Consider the following 14,059-nt stretch of genomic DNA (forward strand, 5'->3'; position numbering starts at 1 on the left):
CTGCCAGCTGTCTACCAAACGACCATGATCACCTCAAACTGATAATACTTCAAAACGTGAACATCAATGTTGTCCAAGCGTACACTTACACGCAGCAAATTACAGTACTGAATGCTTTCCCTTCACCTAGGTTCTGTCCGAGAGCGCCAAGAAACTCTAATCAAGAGGGGATAGTAGGTAATTGCGATCGGTCCATCGAAAAAAAAACAGGGTTACACGCGAAATTGGATCGAAAGAAAGCCGGAAAAAATTGATGCTTTCAATCGATCGGCCACGGAAGGAGAGTAATGACCAAACGAAGCGAAAGAGCAAAATCATGCGGTAAAGATGATAGCAATCATAATAATTGATTACACGTATACCTCCTTCAATTTATTTATCAAAATCTTCACCCGTATTCGTTCCGTCCGAGTTTGGGTGAAACCGCCGACAAAAAATGTACAAGAAGACATTGCGCTGCTGTGTGTAATGTGCCACGAAGGTGGAAGAAAAGAAAATAATGTAAAACGATCTTATGCGAGAGAGCCAGAGAGTAGTAGATGATCGTGTGAGAGAGTCTCTCACCAAAAACTTCGTTTTCCGTTTGAATGGCAGCCTTTCGGGTCCGAATTCTCGACTCTCGGGATCAGTTCAGTTCCGACCAACAACCGCGAAAGGCAGACCCCACGATCGGTGCCGTTCTGTAGCGCGATCACCAGTTTCACTCACTCTCTCTCTCGGCGCGGTGGACTTTCTTTGCGCTTCTCTGCTCTGTGTTCGATGAGGGCACACAAGCTCCAACTGTCCGAGTTTATTTTTTCGGTACGTCGGCTATAGCCTAGTTCCATCATTCCATTCCGACAGGGAAGAAAGAGACACACAAGCACACGAACCCCATAATTACCTGTCGCGGACCCAAAAAGTGGACGTTGTTAACGTGTTGTTTTTCGATTTTTTCCTCTGTTTTTCCAGAACGAACCGGAAGGCACGCCGGAACTACCGGCCGCCAATCGAGCGCTATTCCTGGAGAAAGTGCGCCAATCAAACACTGCCTGCCAAAATGGGGACTTTACCACGGCAGTGCAGCTCTACACCGATGCCCTCGCATTGGACCCCAGCAATCACATACTCTTCAGTAATCGATCAGCAGCTCGGCTCAAGCAGGGTCAGTTCGCGTTGGCCCTTCAGGATGCCACAAGGGCCAGAGAACTTTGCCCTCAATGGCCAAAGGCCTACTTTCGACAAGGCGTTGCGCTGCAGTGTCTCGGACGATACGGTGAAGCACTGGCAGCGTTCAGCTCGGGTCTCGCTCAGGACCCAAACTCGAAGCAGCTGCTCGCGGGGCTTGTGGAGGCCTCGATCAAGAGTCCACTTCGACATGCCCTCGAGCCCACGTTCCAGCAGTTGAAAGCCATGAAACTAGATCAATCGCCATTCGTAGTGATATCAGTGGTCGGACAAGAATTACTCGGTGCCGGGCAGTACCATTCCGCAGTGACAGTGCTAGAATCGGCCCTCCGGATAGGGTCGTGTTCCCTCAAGTTACGAGGGTCAGTGTTCAGTGCTCTCAGTTCGGCCCATTGGGCGCTCAACCAGTTAGACAAAGCTATCGCGTACATGCAACAGGACTTGGCTGTTGCGAAAAGTCTCGGTGATACCGCGGGTGAATGTCGTGCTCATGGAAATCTCGGTTCAGCTTACTTCAGTCAGGGATCCTACAAGGAAGCCCTTACATCTCACCGTTATCAACTGGTCCTGGCAATGAAGTGCAAGGATACTCAAGCTGCCGCAGCTGCTCTTACATCTCTGGGGCATGTCTACACCGCTATTGGAGATTACCCAAATGCCCTAGCTTCCCACAAACAGTGCGTTCAACTCGTCAAACAAATGGGTGATCGCCTCCAGGAAGCTCGCGAAATAGGAAACGTCGGTGCCGTCTACCTAGCCATGGGCGAATTTGATTCCGCCGTCGATTGCCATACTCAACACCTTCGTCTAGCTCGAAAGCTTGGAAATCAAGTAGAGGAAGCTCGAGCTTACAGCAACCTCGGCTCCAGCTATCACTACAAACGAAACTTTACTCAGGCCATCACCTATCATGAAAATGTCCTTCGGATAGCGCAACAGCTTGGTGATCGAGCAATCGAGGCTCGTGCTTATGCTGGGCTTGGTCACGCTGCCCGGTGTGGCCACGACTTCCATCAAGCCAAACGATGGCACGAAAAGCAGCTAGAAATGGCCTTAGCCGCTCGCGACAAAGTTGGTGAAGGTCGTGCCTGCTCCAATCTTGGAATCGTCTATCAACTTCTCGGCGAACACGACGCCGCCCTAAAACTTCATCAAGCTCACCTGACCATCGCTCGACAACTGCAAGACAAAGCAGGAATGGGGCGAGCTTACGGTAACATCGGCAATGCATACTCCGCAGCTGGTTTCTACGAACAAGCCATCAAATACCACAAACAAGAACTAATCATCAGCAAAGAAGTGCACGATCGCAGCGCAGAGGCTTCCACTCACGGAAATCTAGCAGTAGCCTACCAGGCACTTGGCGCCCACGATATGGCCCTAATGCATTACCGAGCCCACCTGAACATAGCCCGCGAATTGAAAGACACCGCGGGTGAAGCCTGCGCACTCCTCAATCTCGGAAACTGCTTGAGCTCCCGACAAGAATTCGCCCAAGCAGTCCCGTACTACGAACAATACCTGATGCTGTCGCAAGAACTCGGCGACGTCGCAGCCGAAGGCAAGGCATGTCACTTCCTCGGCTACGCGCATTACTGCATCGGAAACTACCGCGAAGCGGTGCGCTACTACGATCAGGACCTAGCGCTAGCCAAGGACCTCCAGAACAAAATGAACATGGGACGAGCCTACTGTAATCTTGGGCTGGCCCACCTGGCTCTGGGAAACACAGCCGGTGCTTTGGAGTGTCAGAAGTACTTCCTGGCTATTGCGCACATGACCAATCACCTCCCGGGCAAGTTCCGTGCTCTGGGAAATATCGGTGACGTCTTAATCAGAATGGGCGACGTGGACGAAGCGATCAAAATGTACCAACGACAGCTGTCTCTCGCGAGGCAAGCACGAGAACGTGGAATGGAAGCTGCTGCTTGCGGAGCGCTTGGTTTGGCCCACCGACTACTAAAGAAGTTCGACAAAGCCTTGGGGTACCACACGCAAGAGCTAACGCTAAGACAGGAGATGGGTGATCTTCCTGGCGAGTGCCGAGCCCACGGGCATCTTGGAGCAGTCCATATGGCCCTCGGAAATTACACGCACGCTGTTAAGTGCTATCAAGAACAGTTGGAAAGGGCACAAGAGTTGCAGGACTCGGCGGTGGAGGCGCAAGCATTTGGTAATCTTGGAATTGCGAGGTTAAATATGGGTCATTATGAAGATGCGATCGGATACTTGGAGCAACAGTTGGGAACGTTGGAGCAAGTGAATACGCCTACGGCTCAGCATGATCGTGCTCGGGCTTTAGGACATTTAGGGGATTGTTACGACGCGCTTGGCGATTACCATGCGGAAGCGATCAAGTGCCACGATCGTCATCTAGCGTTGGCGATCGCACTGCAAAGTCCACGCGATCAGGAACGTGCCTATCGGGGATTGGGAAATTGTTACAAATCGGTTGGCAACCTGCAAGAAGCTCTTGTGTGTTTGGAGAAGAGACTGGTAGTGTCCCACGAGTTGGGTAATCCGGAAGCGAAGGCTGCGGCCTACGGTGACTTGGGAAGTATTCATAGTGCACTCGGAAATTACGAACAAGCAATCAACTGTTTGGAACATCAGCGAGATATTGCGAGGGAGTTGGGCGATCGGGCCTTGACTTCGGACGCTATAAGTGGATTGGGAGCAGTGTTCCATCAGATGGGAGATTATGAAGGGTCTCTGCGATTGCACAAACAGGACTTGGAGTTGTGTGAAAATATGGGTCATGCTGCTCTGCAAGCAAGATCGTGTGGAAATTTGGGTTCAGTGTATGAATCGTTGAAGAACTACGCCGAATCAGTGAGACATTTCGAGAAACAGTTGTCTTTGACGACTGATCGTCTGACGAAGGCTCATGCATGTTTGTCGTTGGGTCGAGTTTATCACACTATGGAACAAGTGTCACAGGCGGTCAGTTTCCTGAGGCAGGGCTTGGCCATTGTGCAGTCCTTGAACAAACTAGAAGACGAAGCAAAGATCCGTTACCGTTTGGGTCTCTCACTGCTCGCATCCGGAGATGAAGACAACTCTCGGCAGCAGATGGAAAGCGCCGCCCAGATTTTAGAATCGATTAGAAGTGATCAGGTCACTCCGGAAGCAAGGACAACTCTGTACGACTTGCAAACGTCCTGTTATCAGACACTGCAGAGAGTCCTCGTCAATATGGGACGAAATGAAGAAGCTCTTGTAGCTGCGGAACGTTGTCGCTCACGGATGGGCGCTGACTCAAACCAAAGTGCGGAGAATTCATTGAACAATCGGAAGACTCTGCTTACTTGTAGCGAGTACATCTTCGACACGGTCAACAAGAGTAAGACCAACATCATCTACTACAGCTTGGCAGGTAGCGAACTGTACGCGTGGTTCCTGTCGCCGCAGAAGCGAATCGTGCGATTCCACGTGGCGAAAATCGACGAACAGACGCTGCAGATGAAGAAGAAACCCTCGGGCGGCGAAAACGGAAACGCGTGTGAAAGTTTATTGGATCAGTATATCAACTTTGTGCGCGACAGTTTGGGCGTGAACTCCGGAAGTGTGCTGCAGGAAGGCGACGGCAGTGGTTGGAAATCTTCGAATGAGAATCTGATCGATGATTTCGCCAACGAGCGAGCAGGTTTCCTGAGAATGGTCAACCGGAACCATTTGCTCAATTCGAGTAACTACTCGCTGAGTTCATTGTTCAGCTTGGGAAGCGTTGGTGGATCGGTGGCTAGCTTGCAAGGATCTACCAGGTAAGTTAGGGAGTTTGGGTTCGTTTGAAGTGTCGGTATTGATGTGTTTGATGTTTCCAGATCCATTGGAAGCTTGCAAGGATCAACAAGATCTAGAAGATCCAACATGCTCCCACCATGGCAAGGGCCATCTTGCCTTCACGTTTTGTATAACTTGCTTTTAGCGCCATTTGAAGATCTACTTCCAGATATCAGCACCAGTAAGTTGAACATAGTTGTTGATGTTTCATAATATTTACAAGATTTTTCGATAAACAGCATCTCGAATCGGTCGCCGTGAGCTGATCTTGGTTCTGGAAAAAGAACTCTACCTTGTGCCGTTTGCGATCCTTCGAAGTGGTGACGAATCCGGAGAATATCTCTCCGAACGATGCTCCTTATTGACTGTTCCATCGCTTCATACTCTCAGGCAAAAGAGTCGCACCAAGACCCGGGAACCTGGTAAGTGTTCTACATCTATCCCCGCTTCGAGATATATTTTCACACGAAATTATTTCCAGCTGAAGGTCTCAACAGTGCCCTGGTCGTCGGAGGACCGAAAATCCCTTCGTCTCTGTCGGAAACCTGGGGCTGGAGCGAATCACCTGCCTCCCTACAAGAAGCCGCCATGGTTTCGGATATGTTGAACACGAAACCGCTCGTGTCCTGCAGTGCCACTAAGGAGACCATCGTTTCTGAACTGACCTCCGCAGAGTGTGTCCACTTTGCTGCGAACGTTAGCTGGAAGCTGGGCGCCGTCATTCTGAGTCCCGGTGAAGTATTGGATTCTCAATCGCAGAAACGATTCTACCCGAATTCTTCAGGAGAAATTGAAAACGATGAAGACAATGCCGATCTGTCCTCAACCAATATGGAGATTCCCCCACTGTCGGACTTCATTCTGAGTGCCGCAGATCTACTGGCCATGAAACTTAGCGCTAAACTGGTAGTGTTAAGCTCGTATCACTCTGTTGAACCGATCACTGGTACTGGTGTCGCAAACCTTGCCGGAAGCTGGTTGTTTGCAGGCACTGGAGCAGTTCTGGTGTCCCTGTGGCCAGTTCCGGAAACGGCAGCGAAGATTCTGCTGAGGGCTTTCTATTCAGCCCTTTTGCAAGGAACGCGAGCTGCTAAGGCTCTTGCAGAAGCTATGCAGACTGTTCAGCATACGAAGCACTTTGCTCACCCGGCCAACTGGGCCGGATTCATCTTGATCGGAGGCAATGTACGCCTGTCTAACAAGGTCGCTTTGATCGGACAGGCTCTGTGCGAACTGATGCGAACTCCGGACAAGTGCCGAGATGCTCTAAGAGTTTGTCTGCATCTCGTGGAAAAGAGTCTGCAGCGGATCCATCGGGGACAGAAGAATGCCATGTACACGACCCAGAAGAGCATCGAGAACAAGGCCGGTCCAGTAGTCGGTTGGAAAGACCTTTTGATGGCCGTCGGATTCCGCTTCGAACCGGCAGCCAACGGAATCCCGTCGAGCGTATTCTTCCCACAGACGGATCCGGAAGATCGCTTGTCCCAATGCTCGGCAAGCTTGCAAGCGTTACTTGGTTTATCACCGACTACTCTGCATGCCCTCTCCAAGCTGGTCAACAATGCGGAGATCGCAGACGAGATCATCGGAGTCATGCGAAACGTGGTGACACAATTCCCATCCAAGGGAACCATTGACAACGAGAGCATCGACATTCCATTGAGTGTACGCTTGTGGAGAGTATCCGGTTGCCACGAACTGTTGGCATCGCTTGGATTCGATTTGATGGAGGTCGGACAGGACCAGGTGACTCTGCGAACCGGAAAGCAGGCCAACCGTAGGAACTGTCAGTTCGTCTTACAATCGCTGCTCGCACTATTCGGTAAGTTTTCAGTTGCAATTGATCCAGCAAGATCGTTACTAATCTTCTCATGTGTTTTTACAGATACCCAAGAAGCTCCCAAGAGTCTTGGAATCGAATCTAGTAGCAGTTCGGAATCATTGAACGAAGATATATCCGACGATCCGCAAGCAAAGGCACCAAGTCCAACACCGACAGCTCCAGAGCAGCGCAGCGTGTCTCCTGCCGGAACGGTTAAGAGTCAAGCCAGCTACAATTTCCCACGACCTCCGTTACCATTTCGACGAGTTCCATTCTTGAGTACCAGAAGTGCGTTCATTTCGTACGTCCGACGCCGCGGTGAACCCGACGGAGGTCAAACGGAGACGTCTGGGCAGGTTCCTATTGGTGGCCTACAAGCTCAAGCACAGTCACAATCGAGTAACAATGCAACCAACTTGGACTCCAGCTTAGCTAACACAACCGATAGCGAGCTGTCCGATGGATACACGACTCAGCAGATTCTCATGAAGAGTGACCATTTGGCCAAGGGACTTGGATACTCGAGCCTACGAGGAACTATCAAGGTGTCTCGACCTGGCGGTGGTGGAGAAAGTGACGCGGCATTTACGCCAAGTCCACCGGTCACCATTCAAAACGTAGATTCCAATGTTTCGCTGGCCTTGGCACACCAAACTCGTATACGTAATCTCTACACAAACAACGGATTAGGCACTTACGGTCATGAAACTGTTCGCGAGGGCCACCACCATCAGAATCCCAATTTGCGTCGACCGGACAGCTCAAGCTCAGCCAGTTCAGCTACCGATTGGGAAGGATCGGGTCATGCAACCGTACTTCGAAGGGCCAACCAAGGTCATCATAATCTACCACCTCTCCCACCTCCGCGACAAACCCTACCAATGGTTGATAGTTTAAGACCTTTAGCACCACTCGCTCCAGTGTACAACAACATCAATGGTGGAGCTGTTGGAAAGGCTCAAGCAAACGGTAAAACCCTCAACGTGCTGGAATCAACCAGTTCAGACTCAGAATTCGAACGTAGCTTTGATCTTCCTTCAAGCTCGAATGCCGCTTCGATCAGCAGCAAATTGACCAGCTTAGCGCACAGCCTTCAGAGTATGCGAAGTCGCAAATTGAAGATGCAACCTATGCAACAACCTCCAACGCACGGCACATCAACCATAACTCGCAGCAAGATGGTCGATCAGTTCGCGTTCATGGATCGCCTCAGCTGTCGAACGGAAATCTCTTCGTCAACCTTAGGAAACCACGGAGCACCACCGCGGAAACCTCTTTCAACTCTGCCAGATGACGAGCGTACCTTGAACCTAAATGCCAGCAAGCTCTACTTCAACCCTACGGAAGCCGAGATCATTCCTCTCACCGAAACCCCGGCAGATTTGGGACTTAACAAAGCTCCCACAACGAGCATGTCATCCAGCGTACCTTCGACCAGCGGAACTACCAAGGAGAAGACCAACAACAAGAACATTCAGGATTCGATTCTACGCCATATGAGTCGCGAAATGACTCCAACCATCTCGGAAGTCTACCACGAGCGCAACATCGGTCTCGGCCTTGCCCCATCCCTGTCGAAGCTGCTGCTTAGCAAAAACTACGAAGACTCACCGGATATCAAATCCTCTACGGCAGCCTCCATGCTCAACAAGCCAAGTGCCCTGACGGTCGGAAACCTAGCCGAAGCAATGAACGAAATCGAGATGAACGCAACTACCTCCACTAAACTGGAGGAAGGTCAATGCACAATCTGCAACAGTCCTTCCGATCTTCTGTGCGGATGTAGCACCACTTCAACGGTAGCAGCTGTAGCGGCCATGACGGCAGCCTTGGGAGCAAACACCATCACCAAGAAGTCCAACTCGAAACCTTGGCTCAGCAACGTAACGCCTAACATCGTGAAACCCGGTGATCTCACCACGGCGGATATTCTCGAGCAACAGAAGCAGCTCAAGTCCACGGTGAGCGGTCTCACTAGTAATATGTCCTCGTCGACAGAGAACTCCCTGTCCACGGTGGTGAAACGAGGCGGAAGTCCCTTCTCGGACCTCTCACGCCGGGACGAAGGCGACGGCCGAAGCGTTGCGGATTCCCAGTGCTCTGGTAGTTTTCGAACTGACATTACCGGATCCACGGTAACGGTCACCACTTCCAAGAGCCAACAGTCGCAGATTACGGTTAGCGCACAGCCAAGTGGGAGTGGAACCGGAAGTTCCGGACAATCGCAACAGCAGCAGCAGCAGCAACAACAACAGCAACAGCAAGTGGCTCAAGCGCAACAAGCTTCGATCGGTGGTTCTTCCGTATCCAATCCCAACCAGAGAAGTAAATACATCATCGATACGTAGGGTACTAGACGAGAATCCGACTCTTGTATACATGACCAGTTAGATTAGGGGATATCTTTTTGTGTAAAAAAAAATCCAAGCTTTCAAAAGGCTACAATTGTGACGTACATGCTAGGTTAATACAACATTTGTTGGTTCAAGCAAATATGCCTATTTTGTATACCCATGTTTTTATCTATGTAGAATAGAGATTTTATCTAGTTGTTGGTGGGGATTGCTCATCAAACCTTCCGGTCCGCCTCATAGTTACGTACTATTTGGTGCTGGGTGTAGTTCTTGTTTTTCCAGCTGTATTGAAAAGCATGAGCCATAGTCTTTGGCATACAATCGGATCTTTCTTTAGCAGAAAAGAACCGAAATGTCTATCGACGACCGGTGGTTGCTAGCAGATATAGTGGAGAGCTTTTCTTGAAACGTTCATCGCTTCAAGCTAGTTGAAAAACTGAATACATTGATTGCCTGTCGATCAGAGCCGAACTAGGCATAGATCGTATACATACATCTGAATCTACATGTCTCCGATGTATTACATCGTTCCAGGTGGGAGTTATCTGATATGTGAATATGGTACCATAACAGAATTTTCCATCTGAACGAAGTGATAAATCATAATATTCCGCAAACTGTATCACACATCTACAGAATGTATTGCGTGAAGTTAAGACACAGCAGAGTATTGGGTACATAGGACCAAGTCCCTGCCGGGTGGCGCGAAACTGATGAGCGATAGACAATAGAATCAACAACACTGCCATAAGGGATAGTAAGCATGTGACTATTGTCGAAACTATGATTAGGAGGCAAATCAACATCCCAAGATCAAATTTTTGTTACAACCAATGTAGGTATTATTAAATTAGGCTGTAGAAAATGATAAATATCTGATCACTTAGGAATGTGTTGCAAGGTAATAAATGCTTGTAGTCTGTTTTCTTCGAATACACATGTATAAATTGTTAAAATTGTCGAATCATACGCGGAATTTATTAAACGGATCATGAAATTAGGACTGAAATCATAATGATGATAGATTATCAACTTTCCTTTCGTCGTGCTATTTTTTACCGTTAGAATCACCAAACTGATTGGTTTCCCACTACATACACCAATACAACAGCACAAAAACTGAAGTATTATAATCGCGCGTTGAAACTTATTCAGTGAATTCTTGTATATAGCTAGTATAAATGACAGAATCATCAACTTCTTAAACTTTCTTTAACTGAAAACTGGATGCTTGTTTTATCAAACATGCTCAATCGGCACCTAAAATCTCGGATCCAAATAGTTTTCTGAATAAAAATTGTGTCTAAATAAAACGTGTAGGCCAACAAAACATAATTGAGTAGGAGTTTAAAAGTTACTTAGCACATGAAAAGCAGTTTAAATTAATCTATTAGTAGATCAACACTAATGCTCACATTTTTATATTCTCATTTCATCATGGTCCTCATTGCTCGAGCGGAGACGAACACCCTGGAGATGGAAAATCGACAGCGCTACGATAAGGAAACGTAACAGATGAGAAACTATCGATACATTTATCAATTATAAAACCCCGTTTTAATGTTAACACTTTGTTTCTGTTTTTTCGTTTCAGCAATCAAATAACCGAACCAACTCTACTATCTTTTCATTTCTTCTTCGTTATACTTATAGTCCCTCTGGCACTGAACCGAGTGGTGCGCCTTCCGCTTTATTACTGGTGCTGTCTTTCCTGTACATTTGGCATAGTGTCGGAGGTGGTGTACTGTATTTGCTATACAACGCGCTACTTTCGATATTGTGCTTGGCGTGTGGGGAGGCAGTACTAGTGGTGAAGCGGAGGGCGCCATTCGGTTAAGTGCCAGAGGGACTATCTATTTAATGTATCTGAAGCTTGTGGGACCGCTTTAATTCCGGCGCCTGCTTGTGGAAGATCCCGGTGTGCTAAACGGTATAGGACATGTTAACGGGGGAGGCTTGGTAGGTCCTCACCCAGCCCGTGTCTAGATGGGCGGATAATTGTCTGCCAGGGTGTGGATTGAGCAATTACAATTACAATTAGAATAGAGATTTTATCTAGTTGTTAGGTTGAAATTTAAACAACGAACTGATTAGGTAACGATTTTAAGAGAGCTAACAACTAAGTAAGAAACTAAATTTAAGGGAAAGTCTTTTTGAGATTACTACGATAGAAGAAGGCAACGAAAAATGTAAAAATTAGCCTGCCAACAAACCTTGGTTAAAATACTCTTTCATATAGATAACTATGTACACTTAGGTACTATATAGATAGCAAAATTAAAAAGTTTTACGGTTTTAATACATTTTAAAGTGTAAAAAGGACTATGTAATTTATGACGAATAGCTTTTTAATCAATAAATGGTTTAATGCAACTATCTCGAGGTTTTTGAGTCTGGAGAAAGAAAGTTCAAAACATTAGTGTTGTAACTATTTTTTTTTTGCTAACTAGAGGATTGATTGAAAAAGCAAATAATCATTAAGGGTGACTTCCCCAAATACAATCAACTATCTATTACTCGATATTTTTTCTCTACATCAAGATATGAAACCACAGTAAGGCGGCATCCACAAATTACGCAACGCTCTAGGGGGAGGGGGGGAGTAGGCTCAAGCGTTACGGCTCATACAAAAATTTTAAATTTTTCATACCAAAAACGTAACGGAGGGGGGGAGGGGATCAAAAATTTCAAATTTTAGCGTTACGTAATAAATGGACGCTGCCTAATACAAAATAATCAGCATGGCATGCTTTTCAGTAGTGTAAACATCGCATATGGAGAGTTGACTGTAATGTTACTGGTAGCTGAAGGTTATGGGATTTCCTGATCCGATCGAGTATCTTTTAGGCAGGGAGTTTTTACGACTAATGGTTAAAAAAACCTTTTAGAAAAATAGCGATGAAAATTCTGGTAGAAAATTGAGTTGAGAAGCAGACAGGATCTCATTTGAGGAGTATCTTCGGAAAGAAAAAGGTGAGTTTACAAACTTCGCACAGTAAGTGATGCCGATTGTTTATTGGTGATACAGTGTACGCACCTAACTTTGCGCAGTTAAGAAATTATCATCCTATTTACGCTTCAAATAAGGCTAAAATCTGTATTTTTTCATTCAAACTTTGCCAACGATAGGCTTTTAACCCTTTAGTAGAACACATAATTTAAAAAAATAAAAATAATCCATAAAAAAATTAAAAAATGCAAAAGGTGATTCACCACCTTGTGCCTAACATTGCGCACAAAATCTGAATTGTTCCAAACTTTGCGCATGATGTGCCAAACTTTGCGCATGATGTGCCAAACTTTGCGCATACTTTAAAATGCCCGTTTGCTTATAATAATTTTACTTTTTTACTGGTTTTGCATTGAACAAAAAGGGTAAGGTACCGCGGGGTAAGTGGGTAAATGGGGTAAGTGAAAACAATTGATATATTTTACTGAATATGTGAATTAACGTTTTAAACTCATGCGTAAACCTTTGAGGCCATTCAGAACATTACGATAGGTAAGAGATTTCTGAGATTTTTCAGTCATTTTTGCATAATAGAGCGAAAAATTGTTAACCTGTCAACTGTCACTCCGTAACAAGTTGGCGGCGTACAATCTTATTTTAATATTTTCAGTGGAAAAAAGTTGCGGAAAATAATTTTCTGTACCACTTCTTAGTTGTCCTCTGTGACAGTTTCAAACTGCAATAAAAGAGTTTTAGAATTAATTCGACGTAGACCTAAAAATAACTAAATTTAAACACCGTCAATTTTCTTATCAGGTGGGGCAAGTGAAAAGTTTATCATTAGAGATTGTATTTGTGTTTTCTCTTTAAGCTGTCATAAGTAAACATGGTTCGCAGTTATCATAGAAAAACATAACGTGCTGATAATTCAAGAAACACTATAATCAAGCGTTAAAAGCTATTAGAAATCATGGAACTTCTCTAAAAGATGTTGCCAAACATTACAATATTAATATGTCTATTTCGGGCAGCCAATTAAAAGGAAGACGTTGACTGAAAAGTTGCAATATTATAAAACACACGGAAATCTCGTGGAATGCCTATGTAAGCTAGTTCAAAACATAAAAATGGGGTATAGGTCTATCCACATAAAAAAGATTCTAAATACGTTATTGAAGGATTCCGTTTGATTTCTCCCGAAGAGTTATCCGACGTCATATTCGACTTTCTCAAAAACAAATAACGAGCGGTGGAAATTCTACAGAGCAGAAATGCAATTGCTGTCCTATAGTGTAAGAACTAACATTGGAAATGTTGCAGTTATAATGTTGTCGAATTATTTCAACTAACATAACTGAACAGAAGAAAATTCAAGTGAAAAGAATAACATTTTCTTTGTTTACATGTTACTTATGTTATTGTTCATTGGGAAGCCTTAACAAATGTTAAAGCTAATAGAAATCGTGAATATAACTGTTTGTTTTTGAAATTATTGTTCAAAACGGTAAACTTTTCACTTGCCCCACTTTTGGGGCAAGTGAAAAATAAGGAGACATTTTTCAAAAACTTTTTCTGTATTTTTTTCTTTAATTTTTCATAAAAATTAATTTCATCATGCTGCTTATATTTAATGGGAGTCAAGCTAAAAAATATACACGACCTCATTTGTTTCAATTTAAAGTATCTAGATTTTGAAGAATCTCAACTATGCGAATTCCATTACCCACTTGCCCCACGGTACCTTATAACTAATATGAGTTTCATCAGGAGTTTTTTCCGTAAATTTCAATTTGATTTATTCAACCACCCCAAAAATAGAGTGACCGCGAATAGTGAGTTACTATGTTCTTATTTTTTACTATATACTCACAAGATTACAATCTGAACAATATAGTTTACAGCTTATGCTTATTTGTTTACGTACGTTGCTTTATATAATTTATTCTCTAGTTTTTTTTTTTCTTATTTTATTCCATCGCT

General features: G+C 45.5%; 1 protein-coding gene and 1 long non-coding RNA gene across 2 annotated transcripts in view; one reads left to right on the top strand and one right to left on the bottom strand.

The window, feature by feature from the left end:
* The window catches only part of LOC110679672, a 28,642-nt gene that overhangs the window by 1,731 nt on the left and 12,852 nt on the right, over positions 1-14,059 (bottom strand). The gene's annotated exons all lie outside the window — the stretch shown is intronic.
* LOC5563810 (tetratricopeptide repeat protein 28) lies at positions 33-9,329 on the top strand. Its single transcript, XM_021855139.1, has 6 exons — positions 33-801; positions 952-4,931; positions 4,992-5,131; positions 5,190-5,372; positions 5,432-6,775; positions 6,839-9,329. The coding sequence occupies exons 1-6, from the start codon at positions 760-762 to the stop codon at positions 9,121-9,123; spliced, it is 7,974 nt and encodes a 2,657-aa protein (XP_021710831.1). The 5' UTR covers positions 33-759; the 3' UTR covers positions 9,124-9,329.

Source organism: Aedes aegypti, chromosome 3 (genome assembly GCF_002204515.2).
Source record: "Aedes aegypti strain LVP_AGWG chromosome 3, AaegL5.0 Primary Assembly, whole genome shotgun sequence".
Classification (NCBI taxonomy): Eukaryota; Metazoa; Arthropoda; class Insecta; order Diptera; family Culicidae; genus Aedes; species Aedes aegypti.

Coding starts and splice junctions, on each gene's coding strand:
- LOC5563810 (XM_021855139.1), top strand. CDS start 760: ATGAGGGCACACAAGCTCCAACTGTCCGAGTTTATTTTTTCG. Junction 5,373..5,431: donor CACCAAGACCCGGGAACCTG/GTAAGTGTTCTA, acceptor AATTATTTCCAG/CTGAAGGTCTCAACAGTGCC. Junction 6,776..6,838: donor ATCGCTGCTCGCACTATTCG/GTAAGTTTTCAG, acceptor GTGTTTTTACAG/ATACCCAAGAAGCTCCCAAG.